The 26682-nt window shown below is 32.5% G+C and overlaps 2 protein-coding genes across 2 annotated transcripts in view; both read left to right on the top strand.

The window, feature by feature from the left end:
- Nucleotides 1–26682, top strand: part of LOC114326773 (unextended protein) — a 366939-nt gene that overhangs the window by 252860 nt on the left and 87397 nt on the right. Inside the window, exon 6 of the mRNA XM_028275204.2 lies at nt 25515–25878. Within this exon, the coding sequence (XP_028131005.1) occupies nt 25515–25878 (364 nt within the window). The remainder of the gene's footprint in view (nt 1–25514; nt 25879–26682) is intronic.
- LOC126887985 (uncharacterized) lies at nt 7912–10406 on the top strand. Its single transcript, XM_050655959.1, has 2 exons — nt 7912–8720; nt 9543–10406. Exons 1-2 carry the CDS (start codon nt 8406–8408, stop codon nt 10368–10370), a joined length of 1143 nt encoding a protein of 380 aa, XP_050511916.1. The 5' UTR covers nt 7912–8405; the 3' UTR covers nt 10371–10406.

Here is a 26682-nt window from a genome sequence, read left to right as displayed (position 1 = left end):
TAAGAAATCTTTTAAATCTATAAACTTTGACGACAAAAGAGAGACTCCAGGAAAATACTGTTCTAACGTCATGTCTTCTCAGTATTTTCAAATATATATTTTGAAAATACATCACAATTGTTGCATTCTTCTTTCTAGATCGGTTGTCGTTTTTGGAATATAATTATTTTTAATGTTTAAAAAAAATTCTGAAACTGATTTCTTATGACATGTCTTAGTTAAATATTATGTTTATATGGATATAGCCACAATTAATTAGGATTTTGTTCATGGTTTTTCCCCTAGTCCACCTGTTCGAATTTTTAGGCGCCGGAAACCCTCCTGAAGGAAAAAATGAAAAAATGCCCAGGGATGGGAATAGAACTTGAAAACAACTACATACCAAATATTTTGTTCGAGTACTTAACAAATCGAGTGATTATGACAAATGATAAGGAATACGTGGATTATATGATTCGAAAGTTAACCGAAGAATAGAGAAAGTGAGGACTTCACCATCAGCATTAACAAAACGAAATAACGAAATATCTTATAATAAAGGACGAAAAAATAGTCCCACAATTGGACATGATAGCGAAGGAAGGAACATCGAAACGGGACCTTCAATACAAAATACAACAGGACCGAAATGTGATACAAACACGTAACTCATTACGTTGACAAGATCTGCTATTGAAGTCGCTAATATCCATTACCACACATAATATACATTACTTCCCGCATAGTGCCGATTGCCGATCTCTCAATTATTACTTTGTTGAACTATTCGAAGAAATCTTTTACAACTTGTTTATCATGTGATGGACAATATCAGTGATTCTTAGTCTAAGAGCCGAAAAATCATCGACATACGTAATATGGAGTTTGGCATGTGAAATGTGTCCATTGTATATTGATAATTATTACCCCTTTCAGGCTGACACCTCAGTGGATACAGGAAGTAGCAATAAGGGATGAAAGGGGAAAGTTAGTGTAGTCATTAAAGGATTTCGCCTCCTATTTTGTTAAACCTCCATCGATTTGCATGAAAGTTGGTAACTAGCTAGAGCATACCTCAAGAAATAAAACTAATTTGGTGCCAACTTGCACTTTTACCCTGGGGGTGGATACCATCCCTTCTCGGGGGTGAAAACTATTTTATTAAAAATAACCCCACAAATCGATAGAGGGACAAATGTTAAGTAAAATTATTTGTTATATCATGATATTAAAATAAATCAATACTATTTGAGTTATTAAAGATCAAAGATTTCTCTATTTAATAAGAGCACATGCGTGAAGTTACGGATGATAAAAAGAACATATGAATTAATTGTATGTTAGTAAAATATTATTTTTATAATATTTCGATATTGTAAATTTAACAAAAAATGTATTCAAATATAACAAATGTACCCCCATTGGACACCCCCAGTTTCTGGACATATTCAGTTTATATTGATAGAAAAAATTTAATTAAATATCGAAATAATATAAAAATAATATTTTACTAACATACAATTAATTAATATGTTCTTTTTATCATCCGTATCTTCACGCATGTGCTCTTAAATAGACAAATCTTTTATCTTTAATAACTCAAAAAGTATGGATTTATTTTAATAACATGATATAACAAATTTTGCTTAAAATTTGTCCCTCTATCGATTTGTGGGGTTATTTTTAATAAAATAGTTTTCACCTAGGGAAGGGGTGGTATCCACCACAAGGGTAAAAGTGCAAGTTGGCACCAAATCAGTTTTGTTTCTTGAGGTGTGCTCTAGCTAGTTACCAATTTTCATGCAAATCGATGAAAGTTTTAACAATATAGGAGGTGAAAACCTTTAATGACTTCACTAACTTTCCCCTTTCATCCCTTATTGCTACTTCCTGTATCCCCTGAGGTGTCAGCCTGAAAGGGGTCATAATTTTCTATATTCAATGGACACATTTCACAGGAAAAACTCCATATTACTTATGACGATGATTTTTCGGCTCTAGCTATTCGTCTATTCTGAATCACTGTTACTGCCACACTGATTCTTGAAACATTGACTCACAAGTTATTACTTACATAGATACTATAATAATACTGTCAACGTATTATAGACGTTACTAAAATCTATAATAATATAATCCTATATTATGTATATCATAATTATCATGTGTTTAAGTATTTAAGTGCAAAATTCTTAATGGAGCGTAATTGCGATGATCTTTCTATTTTTCAGACATTTTTGATATCTACAATAGACATTGTTGATGAATATAATGAGATCTCACTTTAACATAATCTAATTCCGTTAATAGAGAGATATCGAAGCCCTATTTAACGTGGCGTTGTCCTTTAATAAAAGATCCCTTATTTTGACATAAATATGCATGCTTATATGTCAAAAGTGTCAAATGCTTATATGTCAAAAGTGTCAAAATAAAAAATATTTTATTAGAGGACGACGGTTTCGATATCTCGCTTATAACAAGAAGCATTTAAAATCAGCACATGATTTGTGGAATCCCCTATGACGCATGGTTGAATACACATTGCACCATAGACAACTTTCTTTGTAGTGAACAGTGAACTGTTAATAATAATCGGGCGGAGTCATAGTACCCGCGTAATAACATTGCACCACAAACATTGGCGGCGCACACATAATTTATTTAAAAATATTTACCAACTTCCTTTTTTGCTGCCTTTATTATTATAGTAATGTTTTTTTAAATTTCAGTTTGCCCTTTAGTGAATTTTCACTTAAATTACATATTAATTTTTTAGACGTTAAAAAAATACAATGACATATTTTTTGAAATACAGTAGTTCATTGTTTAGACACAATATTGTGATTATTCTATTATATACGTTTCAGGTCATCTATACGTAATATGTCAAATGGGAGGCGCCATTTTGAGTCTAAACCATCATCATCACGCACGGCGCTACAGCGCTTAAAGGGTCCACCCTCTTTAGGGATCAGCGGAGAGGCTCTATGATCTACTCTGAGTACACCATCTCTCTAAAAAGGGAGAGTAGCCTCTCCTATGACCCCTCAAGAGAGTGAAATGTACGTAAGAGGATGATAATCACCTCTGAACCAATTTGAATATAAGCTGTCTTTAATTTTTTATTAGTTTTACTCGTGATTATATGGAACGAAGATTAGTTGAAATTTTTACATAGATGAATAGACAGGTAGTTTAATGCAATATTAGATTCCCCCTCCTTTGCTTCGAATTCATCGTTCGTCTGCTTTGCAAGTTTACAAATCACGAATTCGGTTGGTTTACCAGAACTTAATTAACTAGAGATAACTAACTTAGATTAACTAATATTAATGAATAGGTGTTAAGTAACGTTTACACGTATCCAGTAACTGGCGCCAGTCTCGCTGGAATGCCAGTGGCATGAAAAATAGACCACCTTTCTATTCGAGACAGCGCTGGACTGGCGCAAAAAAGTGTTTACATGATGCCACTACCATGCCAGCGCTGTCGTGTCAGTGCGACTGGCGCCAGTTACTGGATACGTATAAACGCGCCTTTATGTAGTAGTTACTTCTTTACTACAAAATATCAGCAGATAAAAGAGTAATTATGTTATAATAAAAATGACGATTGAAATAATTTAAAATTTTAACTTAACGCAACTTGAAATATTTTCCATTTAAATTCTTTATAGACTGTCCGGCAGTTCAACTTCGCAGACTTACCACAAGATGCCTCTGCCATCATGCGCATAGCGAATACTGTTGTTCATGCGGAAAGTAATTAATTGTCCAAAAATCTGAATATGACGGAAATATATAAGCAAATTTGACTAAGAGTATCTATGGACCAGGTTTCCATAAATTAGTACTATTTTTTTCTTTACTGATCATTCTCCACTTTTATTGCTCTTTACTCTGTACTAAATATTTTAACAATCAGTTATTATTGCAGTATCATAAAATCTAATAGCTCTTGGCAGCACTGTTTTCATGTATAGTGTATATTGTTTTTTGTTGTGTATTGCCACTATTACAGAATTTGAGACTCTTATGTTTACAACCTCGTAGCTCCAGCTATACTGTTTGTGTTTCAAATTAATAATTCCACTTTAACGCTAGTATTTGGTACATGTAATAAATATTTATTCCGTCAAAAATTTGGTAGTTGTAAATATAAATAGAAAAAGTAAGTAACATCAATAAGTTAAGTATGTTCAGTGTTATTAAAACATGTTTGGTTGTAACGTATCCACCTCTAATTTTTAAAAACATTCTCCCGTCTGCTTCGTATCGAAAAAATTACATTTTCTTTCTGCCAATTTTAAATATATCACCTTTTAACCTTCAGAGGTCGTTCCAACTAAATATTTTTCAGGAAAATACAAACACTCGTTCAGAGTGTTCAGCAGACTGATGTGGAGACAATGAACTGTATCTGTATGAAGCATGACTGAATCGCGTGTTTTGTGACATATTTTTGTGATAATAAAATTCTGTCCTCTTGCAATTTTCGTCATAAACGTTTATTTAGTCTGGATTGAAATAACCTCGTGTTTTAAATGTGTTTGTCGGTTACATTTATAAATTTTATCGTAATACAACTAAGTGACAAAATTTTGGCATCGGTTTCAAATTTTTATCTTAAATTGAAGCAGAGAAAAATCGAAATTAGAAAATAATAAGCCACAAAATAATTTTGTTTACACAAGGAGGTTTCAAATAAACCAAAAATTCTCATAAATCGTTTATTGCAAATATAACTGTCTAATCCCGTTTTTCCACTAAACGGAGACTTAAGTTTTTTTTTAATGGCATAGACTTTATGTCATTCAGCCAGTCACAACATGAGGTACTTAGTGTCATGGGTAGTGTGTTTGTTGAGTAAGTGTCTCTTGTTATTTAGCAAAGTCGACGTCATTGTCTTTGCAAAGAGACACTAATTGTATCTGAACGTCTGCGGTCCCTCCGGTGAGTACCGATCCCACAAGGACAGAAACTATTTTCATTTATTAATTTATAATAAACGAAAAATTCCTGACCCTGGTTAGATTCGAACTCACGACCATTCGGACCTTTTGATCCAAAGGTAGGCGCTCTTACCACTGAGCCACAGAGGGGGTTGACACTTAAGTTTATGTTTTGCTTGTGTTTTCTACTCTAGAACTTTAAAATCAGAAACAAGACCAAAACTCTTTATTTCCATCAAGCAGATTACAGTTTATTCAAGTTTTATTTTTGTTTTCGGTCCTTTTTCACTAGTTATCACGGGAAAGCTATATCACAGTTTTTTCACAGTTTTTAATCGACCAACATGTTTAGAGAAGATGACGCATAAAACTCATTCATTGCATTATAACCAAACCACTTGGGTGTAAAATTCTGCTTGTGCCAGATTACTGCATTTTTTATAGTGCCTTCTTTCACGTTGATTTTGGGAAGCTATGTTTTTTCTGATATTTCTTTCAAAATCCATCCAGTTTGTGTCAAACAATTGGGCAATTTCTTTGCAGCAATCAATTTTTTTAATACTATTTTATAGTTGCTGTCCTTTGGGTACCACAAGTTTCTATGTTTGTGGAAGGTATCTATTAAGGCGGAAACGCATTAGAGCAGTGGTGGACAAACTTTTTTTAAGGGAGGACCGCACAGTTCAAGAAATTCTATAGGAGGGCCAGAATTATAGAAAAAATGCATTTTGTGTTAAAATTATATGTATACTATCCATGTCGATGACCCCCGCGGGCCGTTGTTTGCCCATCACTGCATTAGAGTCGCGGGCGCGACTCGTCGCGAACAAGACAGTTCCAGTCTCGTACTTTGTATTCGCACTTAACAGTCGCGGACTCGTCGCAGTCTACGTAAAAGTTCACAGTTTCTCGATAACCACAGGGTAGTTTTTGTAGGATTTAAAAGAATTGTTTTTCTTGGCTGTTATTTTTGAACAAGAAGAGAAGAAAATTAAAAACCCAAAAGAAAATACTGGGTACATCCAATCAATATCTCCCGGTTATTATAAAGGAAATTTTACACATTATATGTCAGATTATGTAGAGGCGAAATACGTTTTAAATAGTCATTTCGAATGCCAGTTGAAAAAGTTAGGCAGCTGGAAACGCTGCCAGAACAAGGAATTCATTTACAAAATACAAAATTTAGGATACGACAACTCAAAGTTGCCTTGTTTGTGACGTATCCGCGTCCCTGTATGTGCGCGCACTATAGAGTTGATGGCTTGACAAAGCGCGACCGAGATGTTTCTCTGAGAAATTTGTATCTAGAAATAATAAGACGATAATAATAAACACACAAACATATCCACTAAACAGACTTGTAGTAAAACACGCCGAAATCCTTTAATGTTACTGCTTCCGAGCGAGACCTGAAACACAAAACTCCAACTTGCAAAACACCAAGTCTTCAAAAAGTTTGCGAAAAGTTGCAGTTTCGTTTTATTCGAAATGAGGAGCTGTTTTTAACTCTCTTCGCGCAAACCATTAAAAACATCTACAATACAACGTGGTGGAAAATGCATATTATGTAACTGTTCATACCATCCCTTTGTGAGGATTTTATATAGAACACAACGGACAACGGAGGGATTTTATATAGAACACAACGGAGAGCAGATAACCAAACCAAAAGTTATCAATCACAAGGCTCAGTGCTGGTTCCTCTCCTTTTCAACCTTTTATAATATAGACATCAGAATGGAAAGACATTTTGCTATGCGGATGACGGCGCTGGCCGCCAGAGACAAGCATATTTTCGATACAGGAGAAGTCCTTAATAATGACCTTGTAATACTATACAATTGTTTCAAGAAATGGGGACTTCCGCCGAATCCCAACAAAACCGAATCGGCGATTTCCATTTTAATATCAAAATGGTAAATGAAAATATCAACACACAACTCGGAAATACCAACCTTAGACATAACAAGGATCCAAAATATTAGGCTTATTCATATCAAAAAATTCGATAACGATTTATATTACAGAATATAATTTAATTTGATTATTGCATTCATAGGAGATTCTGACCAATAGAAAGCTACAGAAATCTGAATTAAATCGATAATTTTTGATAATCTCCCGTCGTTAAGTATATTACGTCAGATTCCCTTCGTTGCTACGAAAAAATACATTCAGTGACATTAATGACAATTAATGTTTTAAAAATTATAAAAGTGATGACTTTCAATCGTCAAATATTTTAGTCCGTTCTTTAACGGTAAAATATTGCAAAATCTCTAAATTTTAAAGAACCGCTTGGATTGACATGAAATTTGGTATACACATAGCTAACAAGTCAAAGAAAAAAAGTGATATTGTGCCGATATGTGATTTTGCCCTGGGGGTGGTTTTCACCCCCTCTTGGGGGTGAAAAAATATTCGTCCAAAGAAAGTCAGGAAATGGATAAACTGGCTAATTTTAAGTAACTTTTGTTCTATAGAGTTTTTTCGCTAAGTCAATACTTTTCGAGTTATTTGGCAGTGAATATGTTCATTTTTTCAACAAAATAACCACGCTTTTAGACGGTTTTTCGCAAATAACTCAAATAGTAGGTATTTTGTCGAAAAAATGTTCTTAACAAAAATATAGCCTGTAAAATTTTTAAAAAAATGGTGTATATATCACGTCTCTACACCTAGTAGAAGCAGAGTTATAGCTAATAAAAAATAGGTTCATATTCGTCAAATTCCAAATGGAATACTTTAGCGTGAAATAACAAAAAATGAAGCACATTTCGGGGAAAACTCATTAAAACTTATTTAAAGTGTTTAAAAAAAGCTTTATTTTTGTTTTATAAAAAAAATTTCTAGCATCAAAATTAAACAAGTTACGCTCAAAATAAAGTTAGTCCCTTTTGGTTTTGGTAAAAAAATCGAGAAAATCACCCCCTAATTAGTATCTTATGCCGGTTTTCCACCAGAGAGACAGTTTTTAGAAACACACACAGAAACTTTTTGAACGAAAAAAAAAACAAAAACAAAACTGAAACAATCCCAAAACTCTTGTTTCCATTTAGCGGACTTCATTTTGTTCGAGTTTTGTTTTTGTTTTCGGTCCTTTTCCACCGGAAAACAAAAACAAAACACAAACTCGTGTCGACAACAACATTTGTTGTCGCGAGGAAGTCAAAGCAGTTTTTCTTTAATTAAAACAATGTTTTTTTCTCAAGAAGATTTTTTTATTCTTAGTTGTGGATGGTTAATATTGAAGTCATTGGAAAAAAAGTAAGTAAATATAATTATGTTCGGTGTACTAGCTGTTTACTAGCCAAATAATCACTTTAAACGGTACATATATATTTTTTAGTAAATATAATTCATAAATGATAAAACAGTATTGTTTTTTAGGAGAAGAAGAAAACGCAAACACAGATATTGGGTTCTATCACTTTTATCTAGAAGAGTGAACGATGGTGCTGCACAATTGATGAACGACATCCAAAATGATGACTTTGGGTTGCATGGGGAACTGCGCTCATCTTTTCATAATTTTGTGAGAATGTCTTCCTCTGATTTTGAAGAACTAATGACATTAATTGGAGGAAAAATTGCCAAGTTAAATACAAACTTCAGAGATTCAATTTCTATTAAAGATCGATTAGCAGTAACACTGAGGTTCCTTGCAAGTGGGGACAGTTATCAAAGCTTAATGTACTTATGTAAAATATCTGTTCCCTCCATATCACGAATTATACCAGAAGTGTGTGATGCCCTAAATGAAGTTCTTAATGATTACATAAAGGTAAGCAATTAAAAATACTATATATTTTATTAATTTCTGATTATTAAGAAGAAAAACGAAATTAATACATTTTAACTTACTTTTAATAAATATTTTTTTAATTAATGTCCTGAAAAAGTGATGAAAAAGCTTCTTTTAAAATACTTGTCTCTCCTTGTATTGGGTTGAAATCATTTGTCTCGCTTAAAGTAATTACTTGAACTTTCTGTCCTGACATTGCACTTGCTGATGAATTGTCAGATATGACAGCCCATGACGGTGTGGAAGGTGAAGGCATTGGGGTGCAACTGCTTTGTGGAAGGTGGGACCTGCGAGCATCAAACAATATATTTGTAATCTGCTGTTGCACAGTAATCCTTGAGTATTCAGTTTTTAAGCTTCTAATATTATTAGCTACCATCTCTCCAAATACGTCATATTCATCACGCTCTTTTTTTTCATATACTGATTTCATCATATTAAATACTTGTGTGCTTTCACTTTCATTGTCTTTCTCCACATTTCTATTGGTTTTCTTTTTGGGTTGGTTTTTTGATGTAAACTCATTTTCAGGTGCATTTGAGGTTGAAGCATTTTGCATACAAAACTTGTCAGTTTCCAATGGTGTAGCAGAGTTTTCAACTTTAGATCTTTCAGGTTCATCCTCGAGGTCATGGATGTCAACAGAATTTTGGGTCTCCGTTTGAGGGTCGTCATCTGAAGATTCACTTTCCTGAAAACAAAAAACTTGTATAATTTTATGCTAATCTGTATAAACATTGCTCAAATTATGTTCGTTATGTTAATGCCAAAATTATAAACAAATTATTCTTTTTATTTTAGGTGCCCACCAACTCAGCACAGTGGCAAAAGTTGGCGAATGATTATAACACTAGATGGAACTTCCCAATGTGCGTGGGAAGCATGGATGGGAAGCACGTTGTCATGCAATCACCCAAATATAGTGGAAGTGAATTTTTTAATTATAAAGGCACATTTAGCATAGTTCTCTTTGCTGTAGTCGATGCAAACTACAATTTCACCTACGTGTACATTGGTTGCCAAGGGCGTATATCAGATGGGGGAGTTTTTAAAAATACCGGCTTTGCCAAATCTTTGAGCAAAGAAATGCTTAACTTACCCGAAAACGCATCCCTTCCAGAAAGAGAGAAACGTGTACCGTATGTTTTTGTAGCCGACGATGCTTTTCCCTTATCACCAAATATATTGAAACCGTTCTCCGGACACCAGGATCGCGGATCTATGCAACGCATATTTAACTACCGTCTGAGCCGAGCAAGAAGAGTGGTCGAAAATGTGTTTGGTATATTGGCCTCTGTGTTCCGTATTTTCAGAAAACCTATACTACTAGAACCACCAAAAGTAGAAAAAATTGTGCAAACTTGTGTTTTATTACATAATTACCTGCGCCGAAATACCGAATCAAAAAATACTTATACACCACCGGGGTCATTTGACGTAGAAGATATAGATTCGGGAACTATTAGAAATGGATCGTGGAGGAATGAATCACAACCAACTGCATCAATGTTACCTCTAAAACCTGTGGCTAGGAAATCTTTGCAAGAAGCACAAAATATAAGAAATGAATATTGTGAATATTTTATTTCAGACCAAGGACAAGTACCCTGGCAATTAAAATATGCGTAAATAAAGGGGATTATGTTAGCAATTTGTAATTATTTATTTATTTTCTTTTTTTTTGTGAATACCTAAATCCCTTAAAATGTAAGTAAACAATAAACAAAAAGCTTACCTCATATTCTCCACCGATTTGAACGCCTTTTCTTGGTTTATTTTTATCATGCATAAAACTCATTGCGTTATAACCAAACCACCTGGGTATAAAATTCTGACCCGCGCCAGATTTTTTTATTTTTTTTATAGTTTCTTCTTTCACGTAGGTATTGTGACGTTATGTTTTTTATTTTTCTGGCTATTTCCAGGTAATTGGTGTCAAACAATTGGGCAATTTGTTTATGTGAATCCACTTTTGCAATCCTATTTTTATAGTTGGCATCCCTTGGGTACCACAAATTTCTATGTTCCCTCAAGGCATCTATGAGGGTACAAATTTCTTCAGTAGTCCACTCCTTTTTACCACCTTCAGACATGATCTGAAATAACCAATGAATAATGTATATTATTTATTTAATAACCATGGTAATATTATTAACGAACTATTCAATTAATTACTATCTAAAAAAAGGAAAAAGTTTGTTTACATCTGATCATATGGGTCACTATATCATGTACAAAATTCAATATTTACCCATCTTGCTTTTTTGAACATTTTGTACATGAGATCAAAACAATTTATAATTTATAAAAATATCTTACAAAAACAACAGGCTACATAAATGGTAAATAGATTTCACTTAAAACTAATTTTGCTATAAAATAAAATTAACTTGTTACAATAATCTATAGGATGGTTCTGATAAGATGAAGTAAATATTCATTTTACCTTTATTTCTTTGATAAGAAACATCAGCTGTATTCATATACATTTATTTTATGTAAATAGTATTTATATAAAAAAATACATTATTTACTTACCTACAATTTGGTTCAATTCAACAAATATTGATAACCTGGCTGGTTATATTAATATTATATTATTATTATATTATTAACCTTGTTGGCTACAAGTATAAAAACAAGAGAACAAAACACGACTGTTTCCACTAAACAGACTAAAACAGGCTACAGTTTCAAAACATGTCGAAACCTTTTGATGTTTACCGCTACCGAACGGGACACGATAAACAAAACTGCAACTGTCGCAAAACACGCCAGTCTTCAAAAAGTTTCCAAAAAGTTGCAGTTTTGTTTTATTCGACACGAGTTTGTGTTTTGTTTTTGTTTTGTCCGTTCAGTGGAAAACCGGCATTAAATGAACTTAATCGTTACGACTTCACAAGTTTCTTGACTCGTGTATATATTGTTTATATGATCTGTAAGTTTGATCGGTTCAAAGTCCTTATTATTGAAAGGGCTGTAGTTAAAAGGGGTTGAACGAGTCACTGATCACGAATGTATGCAAATTTTGAAACACCAAATCTTAATCAATTTTTGTCTAACAGAAAAACAAAAAAATACATGATATTCAGAAAAGCAAATCTGACTTTTTTTTGTTTTTCGAGATCTTTGGTATCTCTAACAATTTTTAAGTTATTTTGAAAAAAACATATTTTTCAAAATTTAAATTTTTAAAAATTTTATTTTGAAACCAATTTTTTTCAAAAATAAGCACTTTGAATCGATGAAACTTACAGATCATATAAACACAACATAAGTAAAATAATTTGCGGAGCGGTAACGATTAATTTCATTTAAGTTGCTAATTAGAGGGTGGTCTTCCCGATTTTTTTTTTGAAAAAACAAAAGGGACCAACTTTATTTTAAGCGTAACTTGCTTAACTTTACCGCTAGAAACTTTTTGTAAAAACAAAAATAAAGCTGTTTTTAAACACTATAAAAAAGTTATAATGGGTTTTCCTCAAAAAGTGCTTAATTTTTTGTATATTGCACGTCGAAATGTTCTATTTAAAATTTGGTGAATATGAATCTATTTTTCATTGGCTATAACTCCGGTTCTACAAGATCTAGAGACCTAACGTGTACACCATTTTTTTTTATTTTTTTATAAGCTATATTTTTGCTAAGAACGTTTTTTTCGACAAAATACTTACTTTTTGAGTTATTTGCGAAAAAGCGTCTAAAAATGTGGTTATTTTGTTGAAAAATGAACATATTCACTCGCAAATAACTCGAAAAGTGTTGACTTGGCGAAAAAGCTCTATAGAACAGAAGTTACTTAAAATTAGTCAGTTTACCCATTTCCGGACTTATTTTGGACATATATTTTTTCACCCCCAAGAGGGGGTGAAAGTCACCCCCAGGGCAAAAGCACACATCGGCACAATATCACTTTTTTTCTTTGACATGTAAGCTATAGGTATGCCAAATTTCATGTCAATCCAAGCGGTTCTTTAAAATTTAGAGCAAAAGCCGTGACAGAATGGACTATTTATAAAAACTGTGTGTTTAATGGTACTTACATAAATAAATTACAATAAAATTTTGGTTTTGAACAGTTTTATTCATGAAATAATCGCAACAAATTGCACTCGACCTCTGAAATTAATATAGAATTTTTGCTCTCGTGACACTTTGACATAATTTCACTCGCCTTCGGCTCGTGAAATTAAAACTGTCAAAGTGTCACTCGGGAAAAATTCAATAATTTCAGAGCTCTTGTGCAATTACTACTGATAATTTTTATTACAGAATCAATTGTGGCTTAATATTTAACTTACAGTATTTAACATACCACAAGTATGTATTTGATCTTGAAATATTTTCCATAATGTTTGAAATTTATTGTAGAATAAATGAAATTTATGTAAACAGTAGTCTTGTGCGCCACTGGTAACACTTGTATGTCACTCATAATAATTCCTAATAAAAATATTAGGCTGCTTTTTAATTTAAGAGTGTCTTTTATATAAGCCACTAAATTTGTTGATGGAATTATCTTCCCATTAATTTAGAAAGGTCTCGTGTCAGCACATAATTTAATTTAGATGATGCTTTGATTCTTGGTGTCTCAATTCGATGTTGCGATTTTATGGATCATTTTGTTTATTTTGTTTTTCCTTCATCCCTGCTCCTCAAGTTTTATTCATGAGTACGCAGTTTACTGTTGATGAAATCTTTGTTTTATTCTCTTCTTCTATTAACTGGTTAAGCTTGTGAAGACAAAAATAAAAAACTTAAAAAAAAATAAAAAAAAAATCTTACATTATTTATCCGTTGTGTATCTCTATAATAGTAGCGTTTACTGATTTAATAGAATTGCAATATTCAAGATTATAATAACTAACTGTTAGAAGTAAATAAGCATATAAAATTTCTCAACATTTTTGGCATTTTTGCTTTTATTTTTAGTTTACATAGTTTATAGTTAACAACGAAATAAGAAAAGGTAACCCAAAAGTAAATATTCCATATTCCAATATTTTAAAGAAAAATTAGCACAAAACCTGCTAGATCTATTTTTTGAAATTTTTCAGAAGGATAAAACATTAAAAATGTAAATTTCCCAAAAAGTATCCGGCATTTCTTAATCCAAATGGCATCAATAAATGTCATAAAATGGCACACTAATTTGGAATAGACTAGTATAGAGTCATTTTTCTTCATGCCCCTTACATCTTCAGAAATTTGTACTTTTAGTTTGGATTTAGCAGATTTTGATTCTAAGTCCACATAAAACACTGCTCATTTTCAACTGCTTTAGGCGCAATTAATGTACTAAAAGTATGTGTTGAACCATGTTGATAGGAAAACATACAAAATATACAAGAAAAGAAGTATTTTATTGTTCATAAAACTATGGACATAGCATGGTTTGATTCTACTTCAATGGTTTTATTTCAGTGGTATTTTGAAGAGGGCTTAGAAGGTTTTGAACCGAAACCTTATGCCTGTAGAATAATAGATACTTGAACTTTTTTTTTATTAATGGCTTTGACATAGCCAATTAGCCAGACTATTTGTTTTTTTTGTATGGTATTACAATAACAATTTTAAGTTTATATCTAAGCCTACTTATTATCTAAATTTACAGGGTGTTATAATATATTAATGGATACATTTTTCAATTTTGTGTGATATTTTTACAATTTTTAATTTTATTATCTAAGCCTATTTAAAATTTAAATTTACAGGACGTTACATATTCGTAAAGACATTGTAACGTCTGCTTATTTTTTGGAAAAAGAATTTCGTTTAAATTGACAGGTAAAGGACAATTTAGATCAATAAACTTTTCATACATTACTTTAATATTTTGCCTGTACTGTCCACACTCCAATATGAGGTGCTGTAGATCTCCCATTCCACCACAGGCGCAATATGGGTTATCACTATCACTGATACCTATGCTGTGTTTGTATGCTGGGATTAGTGCGTGATTTGACCTCATTCTGTTTTTGTTTTTATAAATAGCCTATTTGATTCTTGTTTAAACCATCTCTCATTGGGAATTAGTGGTTGGCAATTTCTAAAATTTATTCGCGTTGTACTTTGGTTATATACACGTTGCCAATTTTGTTTGCAATGGTTTTTACTGATATTATCTATATCGGTTACTGGTAGAAGTATGTTGTTTATGTTTCGTTTGGTTAAAGCTGCAGATTTAGCCAATTTGTCGACTTCTTCATTTCCAAATATTCCAGAATGTCCTCTAACCCAACAAATAATAATTGAACTGCCCGAAGAAGTAATATAATATAGACCCTTAATTTCTATCTCAATGTAGTTTAGATTTTTTGTCGATTGGATAGAAGTGAACTTAAAAACTGTGTAAAAAAAGAGAAAGTGAAAAATTTAGGATTTAGCAGGATTTGGTAATCAAATTTCACCAGCACATTTACAGAAATGCAAAAAAACCAAATATTTTTGTAATACATATTTGTTTTTTTTTGTAACGTTGCAATAATAAAGCTCATTTGTTTGGAACCTCTTGCAATAGAATTCGAAATATTCGCTGCCGTTTGTATTTCTCCGAAGATTTTTCTAAGCACCTTTTCTGGTTCATAATTTTTACTATTTTGGTGCTACTATAGTATGCGGTCTATAGTCGCGTTTATAAATGCATAAATAAGAATAATTATTATTTTAATTTTACAAATAATCCTTCATAGTATATATCGTCGGCTTACTGCCAAAACCAACTAACTCCACTTTTTAAAGTTTTGAGGAATCGACGTTTTAAACTTTAATTTGAAATGAAAAATCGTTTGAATTTAAAAATGATTTAATGACTGAAAAATATTAAAGTAAATAACATTAAAAACGAAACATTTTGTTAAAAACTTATTAAAATGAAGTGAAAGTTAAAAAAAAAAGTACAAAAAACATTTTTTTTCGGCACTTGTCGGGTTTTGGCTGTACAAAGTTAGTCAACTTCTAGGTAATAACTACATCACTGTCCTCCATATCAGGCACTTGTCTTGTTTTGGCAGAACTAGAATATTGTAAATGATAAAATACTATTTTATTTAAACAGACATGTGCAGACAACTGCACACATCTGTTTTTGGCTGAACAAAAGTGTCATCACTGGAATTAGTTGTTTTGAGACCCTTCTGTTTCCCACATTTAAAAACTGTTTTGAAGTGTCTGGTTTCATCAGTACATTCTTTGATAATTATTAAGTACAAAGGCGTACTTAACTCAGAATCGACAAAAAGTGGAGTTAGTTGGTTTTGGCAGTAAGCCGACGATATCTCTGTTTACTATTTTAGTTCTGAATAAGCCAATTTTGTGGCTTATTCCCAATCAAAATAATAAATCCTAATTTTTCTGATTTATTCGTTTTATGCAGTTTGTAAAGATTTTCATTATAGTGTATTTTCTGAGAAAAGATTAAAAAGTATTGTTTAGCCACACAGGTAGGCATACAGTGCGAGCAAAAAAATTGTTACAGAGTGAATAAAACGCATAAATTAGAAGAATTATTATTTTAATTTTACAAATTAATACTTTTTATTATTTTAGTTGGTAATAAGCCACAAAATTGGCTTATTTTGCACACTATAATAGATAGGGATAAGTAGACCGCATATTATAGTAGCGCCACATATTTCTTTCTCCATTTTTTTTCTTTTGACGTTTCGATTTCCACTCGGAAAATCGTTCTCAAAAATAGTTTTTTCCTAACTAGTGTGGAAAGTGATACTTTCCCGCACACGACTGCCGTTAACCCGAACTAAGCGATAGCGGAGTTCGGGCAAGCACTCGAGTGCGGGAAAGACACTTTCCGCATGAGTTAGGAACAATATTTTTTCTACCGCCGCGCCGTACGTTTGGAAAAAAGCCACAACAAATAGGGTTACCTATATCAATTTTTATTTACGAGTAAATACAACATACAACAGTACGTAATACAAAAATATATGCAAATTTAATCATTTGGAAAAATAAGAATGTCTTTACTTATTGCTTGGTAATATGTAAACGAGCAGTTCCTGGCATTTTACAAATTTATCACTGATGCAAGTTGATCCTAGAATTGTTCACTACGGTCTCTGACAAGGTTGTCAAAACCTAATTTCAATAAAATAAAATTGGTTTCCATGACGAGAGTTCAAAACCATTGTTATTGTCAACTGATTTTACTTTTGAATATTATTTCAAAATAATTCTGTTTCAACGAATTATCGCGTTGATTTCATTAAAACATGAACACAATAAGATAATTTTTGAAATAAATTAGTAAATAATATCTAATATTAGTTTATTGCATTAGTTTAGTGCGGGAAAATGCAACTTTCGGAATGGAAATGCGTGCGGGAAAGTGGCTGTTTTAGCACGGCCGTAGAAAATAGTATATTGTACAAGTGAGAAAAAAGACATATTTCTCACTGCCGCAAATCAAGCGAGGGAGAAATATGTCTTTTTCTCACATGTTGTACACTGTACATACTTTTTCTATGGATGCGTTTTTGTTAAGAGTTCAAACTTCAAAATTAAATAATTTAGGTGCTTTTAGTTATAGTATATGCCTAAATTGAAATAAAATACATATACACACAAATATGTAGGTATTTAATATTCTTAATATGTATTTATATAGTTTATGTATTTAAAATTATAATCAAAAGTTATATTTGAACAGTCTTGAAAGGAAATTCCTGGTAAGTTTTGCTTCAACACATTTTGTTTAACAAAAATAATTGTGTTTGTATTGTGCATGTTACTATGGCTAATATCATACACGGCTATCATATGTATGGAAACCGGCGGAGAACCAGTGAGAAAAATTATTTCACACTGCAATGGCAGACTTTTCTCACTGCGTGAGAAATTTTTCGTTTTGAATGTATATAAGTAGTGAGAGAAGTAGCACATTGTATAGCATCCATAGAAAAAGATGAACTCAAAAAATAGTAAGGTATGTGTTTATAACCGAAAGTTGTTTAGAATACGACAGTTTCAAAAATACAATTATTGTTTCATGTTAATACCTCGGGTATGTTATTTTTCATTATATCGAACAAATGCAATACCGTGACTTATAGCTAAGGAATGTCAACTGTTCAAGAGCATCACAAAGTCAAAGATATTCAGTTTTTTGTGTAGAAATAACTCTAGACTAGAGAAAACCGTGTCGGAAAATTTAATGTATTGTATTTACGGACGAAACACGTTGGAGTTTAATGGAGGTTACCCCAATTATAATAATTGTTTTCGGCTGACCAAAGAGGATGTTTCGTTTCCGAACTAGTCATTACTAACAAAATAGGCGAATCGCTTGATCATGTCATGAAATTAGACTGTGGTTAGAGTTAGGTGCTGTTGTTATCAAATTGTCTGTTTTAGGAGAAATACGCGTAAACTATTGGGATTATCGTTTCTGTTAAAAAAAATGATACTTTTAAAAGCAATTATTAATCTACAATAGAAAAAATCACTTAAGCTTATTTTGAAACTATGTATTTACTTAAAATAGGTAACTGTATCATACTTACTTTCATAAGAAACAGAAGTTAAATATTTTTGTGGGAAAAATTATACGTACCATTTTGGGACAAGATGATGATAAAACTGATATAAACTAAAAGACATTTAGCATTATAATTAGTGCTAAAGAAAACTTCAAAGACTGGATAAGAGAGACAGAACGGGGAATGGGACCTCATGGAAACAGTTTATATATGAAAACTATTAGGCAAGCCGCACACCAAAGAAACATGAAACGAAAAACATGAAACATGAAACGTAAAACATGTTTCATGAAAAGAAAACACTGGTAAACAAATCTCAAAGTCAGCCTACCAATGAAACGAGTATGATTCATGCTCATGACACATTTTTATTTTCGGAGAGTTTCATAAATGGCCGGACGTATATTTGTTTAGCAGTTGTTTATTTCCATGAAACGTGATTTACGTTTCATGTTTCTTTGATGTGCGGCCTGCCTTAGAGTTTACAAAAGTTTACCAAAAGGAAACGCTATGCGCTAGAGCTCTTACGACAGAACCACTTCCAAGGTTCAACAATAAATGACTATTGATGAGCAGAGTAAAATATGCCATAAACCATTTTGCTCCATTTAAATCTCTAGGGGAGGATGGAATATTTCCTGCTCTATTACAAAAAGGATTGAACATCCTTTTGATGATAATGACAAAAATATTTAGGACTAGCATAGCACTAGATAAGATAATATACTGAAGACTTGGACAATTATAAAGGTAGTGTACATATACAAAATAAGATGGCAAGACAACACCCTACCTAAAACTTAAAGGCAGATCTGTCGTACATCATTTATGTTGAACACAATTGAAAAAATTCTTGATAGACATATGACTCAATGGCAACAAGCACGCACATCAAGAAGGAAAATCAACAAAAACAGAACTGGGCGAAGTAGTTCAGAAAATCAGTAACTTCAATAACAATGCACTACCAAATTTTCTTTATGACATGACTCAGCCTCATCAAAAGAGATATCCGCTACCGTAAGCAACTGGATCAGAGCAATGCTGGAAAATAGGTTTATTCTTACCGACATGCAAGGAGAGGTTATTTTAGCCAAAACAGCTAAGGGGTGAGAGGAGATTAGGGTAATTTTCTATCCAACACACTCCAAAGAACATTAAATATTCTTACTAGGTGGTGCTACATGGAAAGACTCTCTGTCAATCCTAGTAAAACAGTAGTGGTCAGTTTCACAAGGAGACGGAACCTAGCTAGATAACATCTGGATGTGCTCGCTCTGTAATAGGGATAAACTATCAACTAGATCCCTACGACTTCATAGAGGTGTCACCTAAGGCCATAATCATTCTTAAGGAGGATGGGCAAAATGGACAATTTTAACCTAGGGATGAGCCACAATAGATCTCTTAGGTCGGGTGAAAGGGTAGTTCAATCGGCCCTCCCTCTTAACAATGCTGGATCCGCCGCTCGTTAAGCGCCCACCCAAATTGAAGCAAACCTAACCTAACCTAGAGTTTACAAAAATACCTAAAGGTTGAAAACGAAAGTGACCCATTTAGTACTCTGTTGCCACAGGCCACAGGCGTCTACGTTACCCTATCAGGCTTATAGGCTGATCTAGAGGCTTTCTTAGAAAGTTTCCTTTCTTTTTTTTTATTTCCCCCTGTGGCGTTTCTACCGTCTGTATGGAATTTGCGTAATTTTTTCTGTTGCCTATATTTTGGGTATTAAATGAATGTATTTCCTTTGTTGTTAAAGCCAAATTAGTGTATATTGTATAATTAATTACGTGCGGTCGCATTCATGTAATATACTATACGGCTGGTATAACATCACGCATTATTTGTGTTTCGTCCTACTTATTAAACGTGCATCCGCGGATAATTTTAAATTTATCCTAGATTCCTCCTTAGTTAAATACAGCTCGACCTTCCTACATAAATGTATCCTACTGGAAATGTTCGTTAAAGGTCAAGTAAAGTATTATACAGTTCGGAGACTAGTTTTGATCAATATTATTCCTTGTTCTATTTTAGCTCCATAATTTATTTCTATAAGGTCATAGTTGATGGGTTACACCTTAATCAAACCGTTTTTAAAGATTTATGTTTTAATGCATACACAAAAGTAAAGAGCAGAACAATATTCTTTTTTTATAAAATTTCCAGCCCATGACAAACTTTTCAACGGTAACGCATATTTTACTAGAGAAAGAAGAACAACCACTGATTTTACGTTCTGTCGGACAGAGCGCACAAAGAATGTAACACCGGTACACAATAGGCTCGAAGATTGCTCAGTACTGGCAGATTATGGCTGGGGTCGTTCGTAGAGTTGATAAACAAAAAAAAACGGATAAAAACAGCAAAAAAGAAATAGGGAAGAGAATAACTCTTCAAACGGAAAGGGCGCCGTTGTTTTTTTTAAATGTTTCAATCGAAAAAAAAAACAGAAATGGGATCAATTGTAATGGATTAACTGTATATTCAAATAAAACAAATAATTCCATTAAAAGATTGAGACGCAAAAGAGAATAAATAAATTGACTGACTCGTTAATCCATTCCAATTATAGTTATTAAGGTACCAAGGTTATTATAAGGATAATAACGCTTTCGGTCAACGTATATCCCTCGGGCCTATCTACAATACCCGTGGTGCCTTCAACGTTTAATGTCCGACTAAATTATTCTTTATATACAAAGAATTTGAATGAATTTTGAATTATTTAGTTTTCAGATAAGTACATTTACCAGCAATAGTCGTAATGTAATTGTGGTAACCATAGTTTTACTTAGGTTGTTATCTGTCAACTTGACAGTATTTAACTAGTTATTTAAATTTAATGCCCTAGGGCGTTATTTTTAAAGATAACGCCATAGGGCATTATATCATACTTAACTGATTTCGAAATCATGTCATTATTTGTCAAATAATATACCAGTCGGACAATAAACATGTTTAATAGAGACTTATAGTATGATACAATTGATCCAAATAATGGCATAACCCAGATATTCAAAGTGAAAGTTTTTTTTTTATTTAGCTAATGTCTCGACAACGAATCATTGGCATGGTAGGTACGGTGAATTTTTGCAGTCAGGTACCTAGTGTCATGTGTAGCGTGTGTGTTGAGTAAGTGTCTTGTTACTTTGCAAAGTCGACGTCATTGTCTTTGCAAAGAGACGCTAATTGTATCCGAACGTCTGCGGTCCCTCCGGTGAGTACCGATCCCACAAGCAAAGTGAAAGTTAACCTCCAACATCAAATTGTTCTATATGGTCCACATAATCTTCAGAAAAATGTCACACCATTTTGAGCGTCGGGTTTTGGGGGGGGGGGGGAGATGGGGGAGAAATTGGTAAATTCGTAGTTTTTTACGTTTTTCGTCAATATTTCTAAAATTAAGCAGTTTAGCATGAACAACCTTCTATACAATAATGTTCTACATTAAATTTGAAATAAAAAAGGCCCTATGCATAATCCTTCTAAAATTAACGGTTCCAAAGTTACGGAGGTAGTATAGTATAATTGGTCCAAAAAAGGCCTAATCCAGATATCCAAAGTAAAAGTTTTCCTCCTAATTGTTCTATATGGTCCACATATTGTTCTCATTAAAAAGTTACACCATTTTGAGCGTCGGGTTTGGGGAGACGGGGGAGAAGTCGGTGAACTAGTAGTTTTTTTACGTTTTTCGTCAATATTTCTAAAACTATGTTTTAGCGTAAACAATGTTCTACAGTGATGAGCGTGCTAATAACCGGCAAAATAGCACAAGAGATGGAAAACATATTAAATTGTGAGATAAAAATAAATAAAACTAGTAGAGATGTCCTTTGGACATCGCACACATCTTATGGAAAATATAATGTCACTCAAATTCAATAAAATTTATACGATTAGATTCGTTTTAATATAACGATCAATTCTTATCATTGCGCCAACTCTTAATTATGATTAATTACGGCGCAAATTGCAATTAAAGTTTATCGAAATCACATTTTTGGAGTCCATAAAATGTTAGTTTACAATCATTATTGCTTTGAGTGCTATTCATAACAGCTTAAATCCCGCTGGGCCTAAGCGGATTAGTGAAACTAATCCGCTGATTTATGGAGTACCGAAAATCTGGGTATTTTAAAATATGTTTTCTCTCTCTAACTTATGTACCTACCCATTTGATTTCAGATTTTTTTATATCAATTTCTGCTCTTATTTTTGAAAATAGAGAGTTGGCGCAATGATAAGATTTGATCGTTAATTTAAAACGAATCTATTGGTATAAATTTTATTGAATTTGAGTGACATTATATTTTCCATAAGATGTGTGCGATGTAGTAACATATAAATTATTGTTTCCCACCTTTAGACGTATCAGAGGTATAGTAACTTACACAATTTAAATAATTAAATGTTAGTAAGGATATAAAAGTCAACGCTTACACAGTAAAAAGAAAACAATCGTAAAAAAAGTAACTTGTCCTGTTTGCCAATGATGTTCAATAGTATTTGCTACTCTTGAGTAACAATGATGTCAACTACTTTCTGAGGCACAAATTAACAAAAATAGAACTGCAAACTTAAGTTTATTACAAATTATATATATTATGTCAAACGCTAAAGCCGACCACTCACGACACTGCGGTGTCGTTCAACAAAATCGTCGATGATATCAATTCTGCCGTGCTGCAGCATAGAAACCATTTTCTCTGTTGTAAAATTGTAATGATTTTGTTAGATGCACGGTCACATACGATCAAAATTTTTGTCAATTAGTCGAATTCGACAAAATTGAACGACACCGTAGTATCACAAGCAATGTTTTAAGCAAATAATGAACCAGCAGTTGCCTTTCTCAATTTAATGTAATTTCTTCTTGGGGATTGAGTAATATCATTTATATTTAAAAAGGCTCATTGTCCTTTTTGTCATTTCATGAAGGCATTAATTAGATTTAATTGAATAAAATTGTCATTATACATTTTATGAATTATTGCATGTTTATTTGGGTTTATTAAAAAATGGATAGCATTGAAACAGAGGATAATTCATATTAATGTGAATACATGTGACACTTTTTGGAGTAGAATCAATTTGACTTGACAATACTATTATAAAACAATATTATTTTAATTTTTTTCAGGTTGAAATCAGTAATGCCCAGTTTATAATAAATGTCGTTTTATATCACACTTATCTGATGGTTCAGTAGTCTTCTGTTGCTAATATGCCCTTATATATAGTAGATACATAATATTAATTCATATGTCCAACAAAGCCGTGTTAATTATGTTGAAAAATAAGTTTAAATGGAAAATTTTTGTAAACATGCTAACTTACCACTAATAAATTCGCGAACTCAACAGGCTTGTAGATATTTTTGTATCCATAATAAAAAATACTCTGTATACAGTGACGAGCGCTCTAAGAAGCGGCAAAATAGCACAAAAGATTGAAAACGTATTAAGTTGTGGGATAAAAAGAAATGAAACTAGTCGAGCTGAGAAATTTAGCGATATTAACCTATAAATTTACATTATATTGATTGTTTCCCACCTTTACACGTATCAGAGGAGTATGTCAACTAAAACTGTCACTGTGAAAGTGGCATTTCTCAAATTTGTCCGATACGTCTAAAGGTGGGAAACAATCAATATAATGTCAATCTATAAGTTATTATCGCTAAATTTAACACCTCCACTAGGTTTATCTCTTTTTATCTCACAACTTAATTATGTTTAATGTTTTCCATCTTTTGCGTTATTTTGTTATTAGTGCGCTCATCACTGTATACAAAAATATTCTACATAAAATTTAAAACAAAAAATGTCCTATACATAATTGTTATAAACTCAACGATTCCAGAGTTACGGAGGGTGAAAAGTGGAGGTTTTCGATACTTTTTATATTATTTGGGCAATTGATGATGATTTTGGGTGGTGAAGTTTACGTTTCTTCAACGGCCTATCACTAACATACCATCGGCCACTAAAATGGCAAATTTTATTTACAAAACACAATCCTGTTAAAGAAAATTTCTTTCATTAGTACAGTAGAAAGAACCCCGAAAATCCGAACTATGTAATTGGGGGGACAGCCTGTTCGGATTCCGAAAATTTCTGATTATCCGAAAGTTAGCCTAACTGAGAATTCAAAGCATTCATTGTCGTTGATTTTAAGTCGCAAAACGTTCTCGCAAGAGCGTGGACAATATTTTTGGATTCAAGTTGACTACGAGAAAACCAAAGTCTGTTTATAATTTATGGATTCGACCGTTACTTGATGGAAGTTCATTTTATCTAATAATAAACACTGAAAACGTTTGTTTTCTATACTTCCACAGAATTTATTATAACTAAGTGACTACAGCTGTTTCGACAGAGTGCCTTTCTCAAGTGACATCACTTGAGAAAGGCACTCTGCCGAAACAGCTGTAGTCACTTAGTTATAATAAATTCTGTGGAAGTATAGAAAACAAACGTTTTCAGTGTTTTATTATTAGATAAGTCTGTTTATGTTTAACCTTTATAAGCACTGCACTACGTATAAAGTACGTATTTATTTTTAAGAAATTTTAAATGTCAAAGTCCTACTATTCCTTCATTGTTCAATTTTCTGGTTATACTCTATAACAAACATGTTTTTAAGTTTTTGTCTTAAATTTTTAAATTTTTTTCACTTTCCGTTGGTTCGGATTTGCCGAACGCTCGGATTGGCGGGGTTCGGATTTGCGGGGTTTTACTGTAATAATATAAATTGTCCAAGAAATATAAAAAGTATCGAAAACCTCCACTTTTGACTCTCCGTAACTCTGGAACCGTTTGTTTTATAACAATTATGTATAGGACCTTTTTTAGAGCATACTTATTCCAACTCCATTACATAATAGTTTTCATGATTTGTATAGTGGACCTGATATAGAGACATACTTATACTTTCCAACAAATTATTTGATAAAACCGTATCTTAATCCTATTACAAAGTCATTTGTATTTGAGTAGTATCGCTAAATTTCGAGAGGTAAAGACACTGAATAGCAGGGTATAATAATTAAAAGTACAATAGATTAACAATAGATTACTTTCTACCTGTACCGGAAACTTAACCACACCATTCAAATACTTTGTAATAAGCTTAAGATCAAGCAATTCTCAAACATCTTGATGGGTGCTATACTTGAACATCGACAATATAGGTATTAAGTTTTTTAATTAGGTATATTTACATTAGGGTAGTATCGTACACAGTATACTGATTATGATTTTTTATTTTACAGGAAACAGCTGGCGAAAACGATCTGGACAAAGACGAGGTAAACATAATCAGCGGTGCTTTGGAATTACGCAAGAAAACAGTAGCAGAATGCATGACAAAAATAGAAGACGTATTTATGTTGGACTACGAGGCCATTTTGGATTTCGAAACCGTTTCGGAAATAATGAAGAGCGGCTTTTCACGTATTCCGGTATTTGAAGGAACACGTCTAAACATAGTCACCATGTTGTACATTAAGGACCTGGCGTTCGTCGATCCAGACGACAACACTCCTTTGAAAACATTGTGTCAATTCTATCAGAATCCCTGCAATTTTGTTTTCGAAGATGTTACTTTGGATGTTATGTTTAAAATATTTAAGGAAGGTAAGCATGTGATAAATTATACAGTGCTAGTCAAAAGTCCGTACCCCCCCCCCTCGTATCTCTTTAACGGTTATACCTATAATAGTGAAATTTAATAAATACAGCGCCACTGTGACAGATGACAGATAATTTTAAATAGAACCTTATGGCAAGTGATACCTCGTTTGAAAGGTATTGAAAATACCTATTCAGTTATACTAATTTTGTTTGAGTTTAAACTAATTTTGATGAATAAATGAAATAAATCTAAAATTGTAGTTTCGCATTTAATTAATAAAAATTCAAAATTCCGCATATGATTACTTGTCAAAAAGGTTGACGTTGACGTAAAAACTACTAGAGAATTGAAAAACGTCAACTTTTTGGACAAAAAAAAAACATAGGCGGACATTTGAATTTTTATTAATTAAATGCGAACTACAATATTATATTTATTTAATTTAATCACCAAAATCAAAATCAACTAAAACCCAAAAAAATTATGACTGAATAGGTATTTTGAATACCTTTCAAACGAAGTATCACTTGCCATAAGGTCCCATTTAAAATTATCGGTCACAGTGGCTCTGTAACGTCATCTGTCACTATTACGTCACCTGTCATGACTAGTTAAGAAGCTTACGTCCGTTTATTTCCCCCCTCCAAATTTCACTATTATAGGATAACCGTTCAAAAGATACGAGGAGGGGTACGGACTTTTGACTAGCACTGTATAGTAAATACAATATTGATGATATTTTTTAAAGATAAAACTGTTGATGGATACGATGTTATCTTTAACACCTAAAAAACATCAGCAAAATT

Source organism: Diabrotica virgifera, chromosome 7 (assembly GCF_917563875.1).
Source record: "Diabrotica virgifera virgifera chromosome 7, PGI_DIABVI_V3a".
Taxonomy (NCBI): Eukaryota; Metazoa; Arthropoda; class Insecta; order Coleoptera; family Chrysomelidae; genus Diabrotica; species Diabrotica virgifera.
Note: the sequence above shows the minus strand (reverse complement) of the source record. Positions and strands in the feature narration are given on the sequence as shown.

Bases quoted from the DNA above. Each gene is read 5' to 3' on its own strand.
- LOC126887985 (XM_050655959.1), top strand. From the start codon at position 8,406: ATGAACGACATCCAAAATGATGACTTTGGGTTGCATGGGGAACTGCGC. The intron at 8,721-9,542 runs GTAAGCAATTAA...TTTTTATTTTAG, and splicing joins TTCTTAATGATTACATAAAG to GTGCCCACCAACTCAGCACA.